Source organism: Cyprinodon tularosa, unplaced genomic scaffold, assembly GCF_016077235.1.
Source record: "Cyprinodon tularosa strain WSP-4 unplaced genomic scaffold, ASM1607723v1 ctg77, whole genome shotgun sequence".
NCBI classification, from domain to species: Eukaryota; Metazoa; Chordata; class Actinopteri; order Cyprinodontiformes; family Cyprinodontidae; genus Cyprinodon; species Cyprinodon tularosa.
Genome location: NW_024039529.1, coordinates 1,213,867 through 1,231,038, shown reverse-complemented (window position 1 = coordinate 1,231,038; position 17,172 = coordinate 1,213,867). Strand labels below are relative to the sequence as shown.

Below are 17,172 nucleotides of genomic sequence, written 5' to 3'. Positions count from 1 at the left end.
GCTGACACCTACCACCCTACCCAAAGAATGTTTGTTCAGCTGTCTTTAGGAAAGCTGTACAGAACTATCAGAACATTTATGATAAAGTTTGTTTTTTTGAGGAATACGTCTTAACAGAAAAAGTCTAATCCTTTTTTTTTTTGGGACCTCAAGAGCCAGTGTTCTGCATATTTTAGTGCCCTTGTGCAAACGAACAGAAATGTCACTCTTGGATAGGCATCAAAACCTCTTTAGAAAAGAAAAACTGAGCCAAAGTTTACCTCCAGCTGTGGTCACCTGTATTTAGTCCCTTAATCAAAGACCACTTTAAATAGATTTTAAAACAAAAGAACTGGGAGATTACTGTCAGTAGACAAAAGATGTCAGTTTATAACAGGATATTGTCCTTTACGTATTCCAATAACCATACTTAAGGTTGTTTAAGCTTTGTTTTAAAGTGACTATGTATAAGACAAAAAAAAAAAAAAAGAAAAAACCCAGGACAAGTTGTTCTGAAAGCATTTTTATTGATGGCAAGAAGGAACAAATGCAAGCTAGGATTCAACAAGTCAATATTTCAGGGAAACCTGCAAAGCTTCATGAAGCCCAGATTTTGCTACAGTTCTTTAGTAGAGGAGCAACTCCTGAACGCCGTTTTTATTTGTAAGTTATGAAATGTTAATTTTAAGCTTTCCACACTGCAAGACAAAAATGAAATAATCATTTTGAAATTATATAAACACCATAAACAGAAACTAAAAACACCCAAAGTTCCTCTTAGTTCTCATGTTTATCAACTGTCTATTTTTTTTTTTTTAAATAGAGACATTACTAATCTAATTTGGTTATAAATTTAAAAAATAAATCATACGGGTTCTTTATGCAGGTAATGCAAACCAATCACGTTTCATTTTTTTAATCACAGATGTTTGGCTTAACGACTGAAGTACGTAAAACACTGAAATTATTAAGACAACTCAGGGTAAACAAAAAAGCTAAAGCTTTGGAATGATTTTGTGTTAGTGTTTTAAGGGAAATGCTTTAATATTTGTGCTGAAAAATAGACACTGAACACATTTTTTGTGGAAAAAAATAGCAGTGGTAAAAGTTTAAACCACACACAATTATGCTGAATTGTTTTTTTTTTAACAGTGGGTTAAACTTTCAGTGTTTTTGCAAACAGGAGCCACCAAACAATGTTCTGAGACTTCCTGCTTACTTAGCGCCAACTTATCTATTTTTTTTCTGTTGTAAGATGAAATTTTCATCACATTTCTAAAACAGATTGCATGGTTTTAGTTTATATGCTTAATTAAAGCCGTTTTACTGAACACACCAATTAGTCCAATGGATTCTTTATAAAACTGTTGGGAAGAGCACATGTCGAGTGCATAGACACTGGCTCACATCATCTATCAGTTGTGAGAGGAATACTGAGAGTTGCCCAGAAACTGTCACATTCTCTTTGCCTGGTCCATGATGATGATGGCAGTTGGACTAGACACTAATACAGCTGGTTTCCTCCGTCTCTTGCTGCGGCTCCCAGGGTCCATCTGATGCCCCTACCCTTGCTTCTGCTTCTTGAGGTAACGGGCACGCTGGGACAGACCCATCCCCATCACATAGCTGTTCAGCAGCTTGGCTGGAAGCAGAGCTGTAGTCACCCACCCCTACAGAGGGAAATTACATGGTCATCTGTTGGCATTTACAAATAACAGATTAGCATTCATTATTAATCTCCAACCCACAGGAGCAACAAATGTGGCAAATGTGTTTGTACAAGGGAAATTCAAACAATTGTGTTATTGTATATGCTCTTTTCAAATTATGTTTGAACTACATGCCATTTGGTAAATTCAGATCACATAACTCAAGTCCTTATTTGGACAGTGTTTCAATCTCTTATGAATGCCAATTTAAAAGCAAATTAAACGAAATATTTCTTTTTGTAGTTAGAAGGTCACACAATTTAGTCTAAGGACAAATATACATGCCTATGTATTGTCAAGAACTAGACTTGAAACTTCTAACTTCAGCCATCATTAAAATGGCTATACCATAGAGAAATTCACATACATTTTCATAGGTATGATAGTCATACATTTTTGGCCTTTACTGATGCATCTTGCTCATTCTTTATTCATCTGAGATGTCTGACGTTTCAAAAACAATATTTCTGAGCACTAATATGACTTTATGGTGCACAAGTATCTGGGTCAAAATTCCATAATCTGGTACAGCAAAGCTGGTGAGGGAAATTATCTCATTTTTTAAAGGTGTAGCGGAGCAGGGTTGCACAATATATTGCCAAGGTATTGGTTGACGTTTTATATAATGATGCATTTGGATGTTCCAAACACTTCCATGGCTGCTTGTGTTTAATGGTGTGGAGGAACTTGACTCGCTTGCAGATTCTTGACCTTAACATATAGAACAGCTTTGGGATGAATGAGAGAAAAATGCTGCAGTTGTGGTTTTCTCATGCAACTATAAACACACCACTTAAGCTTATGGAAGCTGCAAACAGTATAGTTACCAATTGATGGGGATTGGCATCCGTAAACAAAAGGATCCCATAGATCAAGTATAAAATGTGGAACTTTTTGTAAAAGAAGCTGGACATTGTGCAATATACTATGTTGAAATATTGCAGGACAGCAACTCTCCACGACTGGACTTGGGCTCCCCTGACTTAGAATGCAGGCCCTTGTACTTTCTGCATCCATAAACAAGCTTCTTATTTCATTTTGACCAAATTTTTGACTTTTCCTCTAGCAGAATTTTTGAAATAAAATGAAATTGCTTTGTTTTTCTGCGATAGGTATAGTCCACAAATCTTAAATGTTTTGAGGCCATTTCAGAAGTTAGATTTGTCCATTTGAGGCTAATGATTTACTGCACTGTGTATACACAAGTCTAGCAGTCCACGGTAAAGTCAGAGTAACATCAAAATCCACTGAGTGGGAGCCATCCAAGGGAGAAATCAGGCTCTAAAGATGGTAAATTCAATTCAAGAATTCAATTCAAAGAATTACATGTTTTGCAACAATGATCAAACTTTTCTGCAAGGACTAGTCAAGATGAGGCTTTTAAAACCAAAAAAAGGTATAAAAGCTACAAATAATGGTGTTAAATCTGTGCTAATGGTTTTTTGGTTGCCGATGGAGCTGGTTTATAACACTAACTGGGTGAAGTAATGGTTTTGTTTCACTTCTCAATTAATTGTCAAGAGCGATACAGTATGCTAAGGTTTTCCCAATACAACTTTTCAATTTCTTTAAATTTGCAGCTTTATCATACAAATAAATAGTTTAAAAAATCATATATTGTGATTTCTGGAATTTTTTTTAAGACTATGTCTCTCACAGCGGACATGCTTCTATGATGACAATTTCAGACCCCTCCATGATTTCTAAGTGGGAGAACTTGCAAAATAGCAGGGTGTTCAAACACTTACTATCCCTTACTGTAATTAAATTGAATTAAACAAAAGAATAATTTTTCTGTATTCTTTATATCGGGAATCTTGGTCCTAGGCCAAACCATTCCGATATTTGATATTTGGGCTGATGTGGGACTTCTGGTATTAGCAGTAGTAAATCCTTTTCAGTAGTTTTGAAATGAGCAAGTCTCTCTTTAATCTTAAAGCTCTTGCTATTTTAAGTTGCTGTAGTTATCTATTGTGAAACTACTTCAGGCTGAAAATATAAGGGCTGAAATGCATTAAATATGCCCTATCAATTATATCATTGGTCATGATTGGTCATATGTAAACCCTCTACTTTAACTTTATTATTTGTGTAGCATTTCAGACCAAAACCAGGTACTTCTGTGTAATATTCCCATCCTCTTTCAAAGTGAAGATCGGGTTTATGCAGTCTAATCACAGGGTTTTACACAGATTAACTTTAAACATAATGAACTCATTCTTCCACTATGTTAGGTGCTGAGGGAAGGTATGCGATTACCGCTGCTTATCTGTTTGTAAGCTTGATTATACAAACAAAAACATGACCACATCTAATCACCTAGAACTTGATGGAGTTGCAGCAAAGAAGGAGCCATTTAAATTTCTCTGTGGATCTGCTCTCTTTTAATGTGTAAAAATAAAAGGAAATTGAAATCGTATAAAAGTCGCTTCTTTACATGCAGTTTGAAAGCTCAGCATGTTATCTCAAGCAATAACCTTCAATAATTTTCAGAATTTTTTAAAAATCCGTCCTTTGATCATGTGTATAACTCAACCTAACATGGCTACCGTAATGAGAATTTGGTTTAAGGATTACAAACCCAGTAAATGAGATGCTGATTGAGCCCAGTTAAAGATGACCAAGATGTTTAGCACCCAAGTTAATTTACATCAAGTGTTTGGTCAAAAAATGCAGCACAGGATGGAATTTCACACTCCACTCACTTACCCATTTAGTTTTATTATTTTAAGCGTGTTACTATGTCATTCTAATTCGACAACTAAAGAAAAATAGGCTGCAGCAGAATTAATGGAACAGCTGTTGTTTTCCACCGGAAAGATGCAGACTGCTGTTTTACAGCAGTCTAAATTAGATACTGGTGAACTGTGGCTTAAAACTGTAAACGCTCAGAGTGCTGAGACACGGCTGAACAGAGAGGGATTATCAGATAAACACAACGGCACTGCTTGTCCGCTGCTTACCGATTGTTGAAATACTGTGGCTGAGAGCAGACAGGGTCTGTGTAGAATTGATGTTATCTTCAGCAAACAAAGTGACTGCACATTCTTAGCAGAGGGCTTTTAATAAAGAATTTAATTCATTGATCACCTGTCTTCTTAAATAAATGGTGTTGTTCCATAAATGAATAATCAATAAACATGAGCGTAGATATTTGGGTCATACAGTCCACTGCAGAAGGCTGACATTGACATATGTTTGCGACCTCTGATAAATGAAGGTGGATAGAAGAAAATGCAGGCCAGGCCTAGAGTTTCCGCCTCATTTCCGATAAGGTGTCATTATGACATAGAGAATACCAAAAGGTAGTGAAGCGTCTCCCTGCATTATTTGGAGGATGTTTACCTCCAAACAGATGCTGGGAGCAGCTGTTCGAACATTACCTTAGTGAATGGAGGTGAGCTCATAGGAGGTTCTTTAGTATAAAGTCAAACGGGAGCTATATGAGCTACAGTTACCATGGCATACCTTCACTAAGCTATGTATGTGTAAGCTGCCCCAGTTCTATGATGCTGACAAAGAAAGCTTTATTCTAACAAAATGGATAACATAAGCTATAGCTCGCACTGTAATTTGAAAGTTGTTCCACATGCTTAAATAAGCAGGATAGCAGAGCTTTTTATTTCCTATTGTGGGCAAATATTGTTAGCAGTGGTTTCCTGCGCAATGTATAAACAACAGATAAGATGAGTTTCTTTGCTCTGCTTTATTGTTTTGAAACAGAAAAAGACTGTTTCTTTGGAGCTCTACAATAGGATGACACAAAGTAAAAGTCCCGTTGGGTTGTTTCTGACCCAAAAAAGATAACAAAAATAAAACATAAAAAACTGTAAACTAATGAATATATAGTCTGCAATTATAATTTAAGTAAATCAGCTAATATAACATTTTCAGCATATATAGAAAGAAAAGAGAGAGGTCTGTGACTGTAAAACCCCATGTTGTGATGATGGTTGGTGATCCCGCTCTTCTCAATGACTTAATTATAAGTTAAAGGTATAGCCTGCACCATGGAAAACATTTAGAGCCCATTACACATTCCGTGGTATCAAAGGTGATGTTTTACTAGACATGGGTGTTTTTGTAAAGAAATATTAAAATATCTAATGGTTACAATTTCCCAAAGTCAAAATACTAATCTGATTGATCTGATTTTACATTAAACACCAAATATCACTGGGCGTTATTCAAAATATAGGTTTTATAGAGATTTATGGTTCATTACAGGACATACCATAATAGCATGTGGCAGGTATCCATTGGTCTGTGTCTGCAGCCCCACAGTGTTGATCTCAGCAGCAACATAGCGCTCTGGACTGGGCTTATCAAGTGTAGGACGACGGATTTTACTCAGCTTGGTGGCAACAAAAAATGGCAAAACACTCTAAAAAAAATGTAAAAAAGACAAAATACCATCAATGTTAGTAGCTTTATTATCTTTGTTATTTATTTATTTGTTTATTAGCATCCTCTCATCCTGCCCCTGACCTAAATTATCAAACAATATAAACTAATGAAAGCATAGAAACCCTTAGATTGTCCATCAATTACCTGAATGATGATCCCTTTGCTTTTGTATTCAGCTTGCAGTCCACGAGAGAAGAAGTCCACAAAGGCCTGTTTAGGCAAAAGGATTTAATTAAAGGCATTTCATCAAAATAGGGTAACCAAGTTTTCACAAATGTTCCAAGTGTAAAAAAGCCTCTCAGCAGGATTTCAACTCTTTTTGGAGCCTAAGGAACCTGACAACTGATTTCTCATTCCTTTTTACCCATTTCAAAATTAATTAATATAAAGAATTAATTAATTGATCAATGAGTTAATATAAGAGAACTGATTTTCCAAAAGACTAACTTAAAGGAAGGGTGTAAAGATTGGAACAAAAGGGTATATGTGGGGGAAAAGTACTAAGGAGAAAGGGCAGAAAGAAGCAATATAAAGAGGCAAGATAAAGAGGCAAGAAGTGATATAGAAGGTAGAATCCAGAGAAGGAGACTTAATGGTGGAAGCAATGTCAAGAAGGAAAGAAAGAAAAAGAGACTATCAAGGAAGGACTGAAAATAGAACAGAAGGCGCACTGTCCTACTTCGGGTCATTTACAGCAACAAAAACATGGAGAACCAAAAGCAATCAGTGGCAGTTTTGCAAGCGAGCATCTATATAATGCAGAAAAGTCAGTTATTATTTGAATTTTACATTATAAGAAAATAAATAAAAAAAATTTCTTATGTTGCATAAATAAAATATCATTGGTATGAGGAGCAAAATGACAAAATACCTGACGTGGGTAAATCAGCTTATTTAATAGAAAAAAATAATATCATAGGCTGGAAAGCTGTTTTATCTTAGCCCTTAAACGACTGTTTGGTCATTCATCATTTGTTCTTTCCCTTTATCTCCAGAGCTGGTTCCAGCTAACCGCCACCTTAGCCCAGTTTTGTTGCTCTCTCTATCTATGCTCATGGTGTCCTCCCCGAGCTCCAGAGCTGGTCCTGTTTTACCGCAGCCCCTGCTGGTCTCTCGGCCCTCTCTGGCCGCCTTCCTTTAACTTAGAGCAGGCCACAGCCAATGGCCTTTGCCCCAGCTCGGCTTCTCTCGCTCCGCACAGCTTGTTGCACTGCTCTCTCCTCTGCTCTTGTCTGAGTTCCATAATTCGTCCTCACCTTACTTATGTTGTCCTTCCCCAAAGCAGGATTACCGTTTCAGGTTGGCAAGATGGAAGTACTGTGGAAGCTACGTGAACACAGCTGTAGTTTTGGAATGGGAACATCTCTGAAAGATGTTGTGGACCCAGGGTCGCAGATGCCAGCACCACTGTTCTGCTTTCCATAATGACTAAACACTGACTTAGTCGGTAGAATCTGTGCTAAGTTGAAAGAGCAAACATAAGATTGAACCTTGTTTTTTGATGAGGGCATAGAATGTAGGGAGGAACCATTACAGCTCCAGCTATGCCAATAGCAATGAATCCTTTGCAATAACCATTTTTCAACCCAAGGAGGGCACCATACACATGGTTTTGGACACAACAGTTTTACACATTGTCAAATATAATGGCTGGGTCATAAAGACAGAACTATTAGAAATCTATGCAGTTTATGCAGAAAAAGAGCGTTTATTTACAGGTGAGTGGTACATAAAATCATGAACATGGGATTCATTAAAAAAATATGCCAAAGAACTTCAAGGACAATTTACCCCCAAATCCTTTTTTCCCCACTCTTAATAAATTTGTTAAAGGGATTTCCTCCGAGTCCAAAGCTGTCCATTTGGCATTGTAACCACGTTTAAAAACTGTGGGCCTTACAGAGTATTAGTAGTATCGTTAAACCACCTAGAAAAACTGACATTAGTTATTCTGCCGCTGTGGGGAGCCTATAGAGTCGGAGTGTGTACAGATACAGACCATAGTTTTAACAGTCTAATGTGTAAAATAACCAATTATCTAACAGGCTAAATTAAACTTACGACTTAGAAACTGTCCCATTCTATAGAAGTATGGCTCAAGTGTGTTGGACAAAGCAGGGGCCTCAGGCAACTCTAGAACCAGCAATTAGGAGAGGTATGCCTCAGGACCCCTGGCCTCCACCCCAGAGACCCCACACTCCAACAATTTCCTCCGTCTCTGATAAAGATGGTGAAAAATGCCCCCCGTCTCAAACAACCAGTCCTTCACAAAACTATCACCATTATTACCGTCTGTTTGTGCTGCTGTCACTGCCAGTCTCTTTCCCAATATCAATCCATCTATCAAACTCAGCCAAACCACGCCCAGCCCCCACATGCCCTGGTCCGCTGGGTACACCTCAAAAAAGCACATTTTTAATTATATTTAGGAGGAAGGCAAGGCCCTAGAACAGGGTGAGTTGTTCTTTAATAACTATAACAGAGAGGAACACACTCTTTTCTAGCTACCAAAGAGAACATAAGACTAAAAGAAATTTATGCTGTACTATATGTACAGGTATTGATTAGGTTTTGCCTAGAGGGAATGTATGTCAATAAAACAATAATTTGTTAAATGAGAACAAGGTGGCCCTTGCCTGGAAGGCCACAGCTTATGTTAACAAACAGTTTATGAAGCCGAGATGCATCTACAGGTATTCTTTCAAAGTAACATTTGATGTAAAGGTCATAGACCGTGTACTGCTATTACCTTGGAGGCAGAATACACTGTGAGCAGAGGAACTGGGTACATCCCACTGGCAGACGAGATGTTAAGGATGGCTCCCTTTTTCCTAAAAAACATATAAAACAAAGAAAAATGTTCTCTTACACAGCAAAGAAGGGAAAAAGAGACTGGTAGGTGGGGGGCAGCAGATACTTCAGCCTGAAATCAATCCCAGAGATAAAAGAATAAGGTAGCACATGTACTCGCATGCTGAGCCAAAACTCCACTTGTAGTACATCAAAGTAGCGCAGGAGCATAATGATAAGATCAAAGATACAGCAACATCAATACTTAAATGTTTACATTCTGATGACATTTTTACTTCAGCTCTTGCTACCTTTATCCAAACTCTTTCCCTTTTTAAGAATGAAAATTACTATAAGAATAAAAACAATCTGAAAACACAAATCTTAAGCATATTCATAATATAATAATGTACAGTGACAGTTTATATGGAAGCCTTTTATACACACACAATGGGGGTGTAATATTAAGTCAGTTAACCTCTGGAATATTGATGAGGTCTGGTAAGTGTTAGAGGGGGTTGTTAATAAGTGATTTACATGATTCAATGCCATTACTAGTAGAATAAGGCCAAACCTGGCAGTGAAACTCCACCAGGATAAAACATCAATATGTTCCATTGCGTGAAAGTCTGACATGTCTCCTAGCACAGTCTAAAGAGCATGAAGGAGATCCCAGGGCTGCCGGAAGTCTTTAACCTATCAGCATTTGCTTCCTTGAGCAATGAAGAACAGGATAAGTACTGAAAGCCCTACAAGTGACCTTTAGCGGGCCACTGGTGTTTATGTTTACACCCAACTATTGGAAACAGGGAGGCCTGAGATCCTCTTGTAGGTCCTGTGCTATGCACAATGTAAAGGCATTTGGGAAGGGAACTCCAGAATTGGCAGGTTTTTACTACTGTTTTTTCTTTTTTTGTTGCTGCACAGAGAAACTGGACTAGCTTGAAGCATCCGTTTTTGTTTCAATTTTTGACTTTGGATTAAGCACTCAGTGATGTGGACAAATTACCCATTCCATATCAGAATATTTAATCAAGCAGGATAATTTTATTTCTTCCTTACTGAGATCTAATGTGGTTTCAATGTGTCCTAATATTTTTAAGGAGTCTGCATAGAAATAAACTATTTGCAAGAACAAAAATAGGGATTCTTAAAACTTTCTCAATTGTTTATGCTTGATGCAGAATAAATACATCTTACTCTAAAAAACAAAAATGTACATAGTTTCCCTATTTAATTTATTTCAACATTTATTTCTTAATACTTCAATATTATGGGATCTGTATTTTCCAGCTTCTAACATAAAAAGCAACACTGTCTCCCCCTTTTGGCTGTAGGAGAGCTAACTCAAATGCCAATGGCATTCATTTAATGCCACATTTGGCAAATGCTGAGCGGGTTTGGCCAATTTAAGTTCAGTTAATTACTGAACCACATCAACAAAATTATTACATTTCTTTGTGACCAAAAGTGAACAATAAATTAGTCACAGAAAAGCAAAAATGTTACCACAGACAAGAAAATGTGAAGCTCTGGTACAGTGTGGATGATAGACTAACCCGAAGCTCAAGATTTTAATTCTCACCATTTGGTAATAAATGTACTACAGACTGAATTAAACTCCTGTTAATTTATCAGTGATTAAAAATAAGTTAGAAAATTATTTGTTGTATCATCCATAATAAAAAGTAGGAATTTATTGGATTTTTTTTCTCTACAGCTGACTTAAGAGTGCTGAAAAAAAGGCTTTATTCTGTTTTTGCAGCTATGTCACACTAGAGAGTTCTGATACAAATTTTTAATTTTAAGCAAAGATCACCCAAACAATACAAAAAAAAGAAAAAAGCCATTCTAAACCGGGATTTTATTTAATAACAGACGAAGGCTATCCAAAACAAAGTAGCTCTTAAAAGAGCTGTCTATTACATTTACATTTGGCATAAAAATCAATAGAATCAACCCTTTTGGAAAATAAATAATGCTCCCCTGGAGCTCTGGTTATTCAGCTCCTTAGACAACCTGCCATTATTCATTGAGCAGGACTTGAGAATCCTATAGAGAATCTCTATATCAATAGTGAAATTTAAAAATGTGAAACCAGTTTCAGGGGCTGGAAACATTAGAATAAATTATATTAAATGTATTGTAAACATTACACAAAATTCTTTTAAATTCTGCTGATGAAACAATTCAGCAACTAAAGGAGCTCAAAAATATATCCATAGGAGTTTGAAAGACTTTTTGCCGACTATCAGAAATTCTAACCTGCCACCAAAAAGGTAGTACAAGCAGTTATGAGTTGAGGAAGGAAATACATTTACAAAACAAGAACACTGAAGCTTGGAATAAAATACATAAATTAATTCATGTTGTCTTTTTCTAGTCTCCCTGACCCCTAGAAGCGCCTTACTCTGAAGCCACATTCACAAAATCCCAGATACCAATCCATACATGGATAGTTAACTTTGGATTAAGTGCTTTTCATAGTTACAACCCATAAGTCACGAGGGAAAGATAGTAAAGTACCCTGAAGCTACCGACTGAGACGAATACTTTAACCACAATTGCCAAATGAAGGGATGTTCTCATATGAAAACTGCATTTGGTTTTTACTATGGTTTTTTTTTTCTTTAAGTTGGTTTAGGATTTACCACATGGAAGTAAGAAAAAAAGCAAAAATTGAAAAAAGTAGGAGAACCTTTTTTTTCACTAAACTGTATATTTTACAAGTTAATTTCTCAAAATATATGTTCCCCTCAGTGGATGGATCCTGTATGATGGAGCCTGATTAACTTTTGTAAGTGAAAACTAAGTAAAAATGGACTCCCTGTTTTCATTTAATCTTCCATAGCTCTGCACCTTCATCACAGAACTTAATATTACTAAAACAGGTATCAATATCTGTTGCATTACAATTCCTTCAGAAAGTATTTACTTTAAAAAAAATCTTATTCTAAAACAGATGGGAGCATTTTCTCCATGATAGGCAAAACCAGATTTTTTCCTTCTGCCAAAGGTTGTCAATGCAACATTGTGTAAGTACTCAATATTTTGTCGCAGCAATAAAGCCTAGATGAATATAACTCAGTGCATTCATTTTCAAAGTATTATCTCAAAATTTTTTCACCAGATATTTTTTTATGTACAGCAAGGTCATATGAGCAGCCTCTGTAAACAGCCATTTATAAGTCTTTAAAGAAAGAATTAGATTTTCAGCCCAAGCTCTTGCTGAATCACTCAGGGAAATTTCTACACTGCTCCTTTGTTATCTTGGCTGTGTGCCTTGAAACCATTGTGTTTGAAAATATATGTATCCCCTTAGTCTGAGATCCAGAACAATCTGGACGAGGAGCTGCTGAAGAATATCTCCATACTTACCTGCTGCCATCTAAGAAATATTTGGAAAATGATTGAAGTGTCTTTACATTACATTATGCCTTCAGTCATGTATTTAAATGTAGTGTGGTAAAGAGCAGTACTCTATTTTTTTCTCAGAGATAACGAGTTCAGTCAGAAAATTCCAAACTTTTTGGATTCAGACAGATTAGAAAATTGTAGTCTCCCTGGAATTAAAGTCTGTATTGTGCTCTTTAGCAAAATTCAAGAACAATGGACCTTTACCATTAATACACATAATAGGAGCAATGAGTTAGGTTTGGTGGAAGGTCTGAATAACTTTTAAAAGAAAATAAAAGAAACTAAAGCCATTTTTAATCTGAAACAAAACAGTGACACAAGTTTTAAAGAAAAGTGTTAATACTTTCTGGTGACACTAGTGGAATTTTTGGTATGAAAAAACAAACTCACCTTTCTACCATTTGAGGTAAAAGAAGACGAGTCATCTACAAAAAAAAAAAAAAAACATGAATAAAAAAGGACATCACAGAGAAAGTGAATAAAAAATACTGACAGAAAAAGAATGATTTTGTGGGCTGTGTGTGGATGTGTGCCTGCAAACATACATCTGCGTGGGAGGTGTTTGAAGAGGTGGTCGGAGAGGTAACAGAAAGTGAGGGAGGAAATGTTAATGATAGGCGAGGGAACCATTTGAAGAAATATTGAATGACCTAAATTAAGTGTTGAAAGAGTGGGTGTTCTTTAGCAGCTTCTCTTGAAGTAGCAATATGCGTATAACAGCGACGGAAGTGACTTTCTGTTCTTTATGCTACTGTTTCCCATGTGTTTCTTGTGTGAGGGAATGAGTGTTCACTGCTTTGTGTGACTAACCGGATCACAATTCAAGGAGACTGAATGTACTTAAAACTTAATTAGTCAGTGATGTCTCGTACTACATAATGGAAAATTAATGATGGGATGATAATCTAAACTTTTAACTTAAAGGAGTCATCACCTGGAAAATTTTTTTTTTTTAAGAGGTTAAAATGTGTGGGCATTCTGTCCTAAGCTACACCGTCTCCCTTCCAACACCTGAAGTAGTGACGTTAAGCTGCTACCATTACTAATCAGCGCGTTAAAGGTAAAGACGTCCAATCACGTGTGTGACTCTCAATGCAACTCTGTGTTTTGCTGCACATTTTAAAGCAAATGTTTTCCTAAACTGGGACAATACCATGCAAAGATGACCTCAAGGCTGGATTTGGAAACGACGGCGATTCCAACGATCAGCGACTCACCTGCAGTGCAATTGGTTTATTTATTATGCAAGTCGCTGTGAAACGAAGATAAAGGAACCATGAAAAACTGCTAATGTTGCTAACACTACATCAGCATGTAACATACAGGTTTCTATTGTGCATTCAAAGCCTTGAGGCTCTGTTGCATGGATGTAAAGATAGATGTAAATTGCGCTATTTGTCTGGATGTCTGTGCATGTGTTTGGGCAAAATAACGACAATCCCATAAGGGGCTACAGCATTATAATTTTCCATTGCTAAGGATCCGTAATCCACCGTGTCCTGTCTCTTCCTATTCCAGTTGCGACTTTGGCTCAAACGTTAACAGCTGAATTCCATGAGCCTTGGTACAGGGGGGTTCGTTTCTCAATGTGTGCGCCACTGCTGAGATTTTGTTATTGTTTTGGAGAGTATCTACATACATTAAACTGGGCAAACCCAGATACTGGCTCTGTTTATGACATATCGACATAAACGAACACACACACACTCGTTCTGCCACCGTAGTGAGGACTATTTGTTGACTCCCATTGATTTTCAGTCATTTTCAACCCTTTCTATCCACTAACCCTAAAGGGCTGGTTATACTCCCCACAGCAGTGTGTGGCAGTGAGCTTTTCGCAGATATTTTTTTGTTTATGCTCAATATTGAAGCGTGCTCTGTGCTATGTTATTCCATGCCACAACACAAGAGGGACAATTAAGAACTAGCCGTGTGTCTAGACACGGCTGAGGCGGTGAGGAAGTGGGGGCAAGTATGTCCCTCAACAGAGGGACATGAGGTCGAAAAAGAGCAGGGATCCAGGTGGATAAAGGGTCCCACCTCGCTCTTCTAGCTGGTCCATCTTCACGAGTCACTTGCCGCAATGGTGGTCATACAAACTAAATAAGCCGGTAAGGTACCAAACAGGAAATACGCATAGTGTAGAGCGGATGTAGATCTGACAAATCAAAGGCCTCCTGTCTGCGGCACTGTCTGGGGTCACCTACAATTTTTTTAGAGATGTAGCAGAGTGTCTGCGGCAGGGACAGGGCCACATTTGCCCTGACACACACGCAGATGACCTGGTTTCTGAGGGATAGACGGGTATACACACACACACACACAAACACACACACACACACACAATTCAAACACTCAAGTATATGTACCCTCACTAGGGATGGGGATCGTTAGTATTTATTGATATCGATACCTTTATCGATATCCCTTATCGATCCGAGTCTTTATCGATACCACTATCGATACTTTTCTGTTATTTGGTGGAAAGACGATGCAACAAAATTTTTTTAACAGAACTGGTATTGCTTTTATTGCTTAACAAGTGAGCATAACAAAAACGTTTCTAGCCTTCAATAAACATGGCTAATGTAATAGGCCACTTCGAAATGACATAAAACTAACTAGAATACATTTTCACAATTGTTGGTTAATGTATTGTCTACTGTCACTTTTCATCATGTTTTTAGTGATTAGGAAAATATTTAACAAATAAATAATTGTATTTTAAATTAAATGTAACTTTTAATAAATGTTGGCATCAGTAGTTTAATTATATATAGAGCAATATACAACTGTATTACTCACGTTTCTCGCCAAAAACAAAATTTCCCGTTTTCTTTACGTTACACATGAACGCATCATGATAACCTAATTGTCGTTTTACTGAGCCAATCTGAACACATCATCACGCAGCACGTCTGAAACTTTATTTACTTTTCAAGCTAACTAGCTTGTATGCTGCCGATTACAACACGGATTTCACAATTACTATTTTTAACTGACCGGACAAGCTACAAAGTCTGTGTGCGCGCTTACCAGTGGTACTCTGAGTGGATGATGAAGACGTGGTGCGGCGGCAGCAGCAGCATAAGGAGGAGGAGTCTTTTCTGTTCAGCCATCCTCGAGTCGCGAGCGAAGTTACAGTAACTGCCAGACTTTACTTGTTTTACTTTTAATATCTGTTTGCTTACAATTTCATTCCAAAACATTGGTGGACACGCTGCAGTGATTGGATTGATTAGATTTAAATGCTGTGACGCGACTCGAGGGACATACAATTATGTTACAGGACCTCCGGGAGAAAAAAAAAAAAAAAACGACCAGACTCGATAGTGGTATCGATAAGCCCAAACGTTATTGATTTTCGGGTTTTGAAAAAAGTGGAACCGGGTCCTTGATGGAACCGGGTTTCGATCCCCATCCCTAACCCTCACAAATAAAGAAAAGGGTTTAAAAGGGGGTTTGAAATGGCCTTTTTTTTATTATTCTCCTAATAATGATTAAATGATTAAATATGCATTTTAACACAATTTGAGAAGGATTGTGTGCGTAATTTCAACTGAGAAAATTGAAAAAAATATAACTCCTACTTTCATTCCACTGATTATTTCCAACTGAGGGGTTTTTTTAAAAGATCAGTTGGCGAAAAATGCAGCTCGCTCAGTTTAATTGCAGATATACCCACCCATCAACACAGAGTCAAGTTACAGTTACAGTTAAAGATGTACTAAATCTAAATATCATCTTGTAAGGCAGGGAAACTTATGCAACCATAGTTTCATTTTAAATGATTGATTTATTTTATTTTATTTTTTTTTTGTTCGTCCCCATTACCAAAACAAACGTATTCTTCGCACTCACCTGGCACACTGATGTTATATTAATGTTGATCAATGTGTCGAGGAACTAAACAAAAACAAAAAAAAAACAGGGGTTTTAATGATGTTAATCCTATCTTTTAAAATAACATTTTTAAAAGTTAAACATTTTTCTAAGTTTAGACTTCTATAAAAGTAGTTTTGATTTTGTTCTTTATTTCAATAGTTTTAAAAGTGCAGGTATGATAAAAACAGTCTTCTTACAAAACAAAAAGTGTTATTTCCCTGTTAAGTGGACCTCCATTGATCCTATTAGGACTTCTGTATAACATTACCAATCTATTCAAACACACATAGAAATATATTCCTAACACATGAGGAAGACTTACCGTGTCGAGATTGGGAACGTTGAGGAAGAATTCAGGGTAGGGATAGGACATGCCCACATTGTTCACTAAAAAAGAACACAAAAAAAACAGTGATGAAAAACTAAAAATCCCAGTCCCTAAAGGAGGGGGAAAAAATGTAATTTAAAAAAAATGTTTCAAGTAAAAAGTGCCATTCATTTTTTTTGTCTTTTGGGGGCAGCAAAGGAATGTTAAACTCCCTTTAAATAGATATGAATCTCAGTCATTTCTGTCTACGCTTTCATCATCAGTTGTAATCCAAAGTGACTGACTAAAAGACTTAAAACAAAGCAGGTAACATCCAAGCTAACAATAAAAATATAAAATCAGAATATCTGAGCACTACTTTTATTTTATTTTAACCTAATGAAACCCGGACATTCATTTTCTCTGAAAACTATAAATGCTGAAAGATTTTAAAGAGCAAACATATTGCAAATGCAGTGGAAAATACAGCAGCTGTAGTAAGATGCAGTCAAAAGAACAAAAAAGTGTTGCTACGAATGAGAAGGAAATGCTTGATTGAATTTTTCCCCCGTCGTTATCTAGGGACTGTGTTTACTAGGACCCCAAAGAGGACAGACACAAACATCACTTTTAAACCATTTATCTATCACAGCTCATTTCATCATGACCATGATGATC

General features: G+C 36.8%; 1 protein-coding gene across 1 annotated transcript in view; it reads right to left on the bottom strand.

The window, feature by feature from the left end:
- Positions 1-489: 489 nt before the first annotated feature.
- The window catches only part of hsd17b12b (hydroxysteroid (17-beta) dehydrogenase 12b), a 36,517-nt gene continuing 19,834 nt past the window's right edge, over positions 490-17,172 (bottom strand). Inside the window, exons 5-11 of the mRNA XM_038270636.1 lie at positions 16,510-16,574; positions 16,164-16,208; positions 12,693-12,727; positions 8,845-8,926; positions 6,240-6,305; positions 5,923-6,072; positions 490-1,649 (exon numbers count right to left, since the gene is read on the bottom strand). Coding sequence (XP_038126564.1) covers positions 1,542-1,649; positions 5,923-6,072; positions 6,240-6,305; positions 8,845-8,926; positions 12,693-12,727; positions 16,164-16,208; positions 16,510-16,574 — 551 coding nt within the window. The 3' untranslated portion in view covers positions 490-1,541. The remainder of the gene's footprint in view (positions 1,650-5,922; positions 6,073-6,239; positions 6,306-8,844; positions 8,927-12,692; positions 12,728-16,163; positions 16,209-16,509; positions 16,575-17,172) is intronic.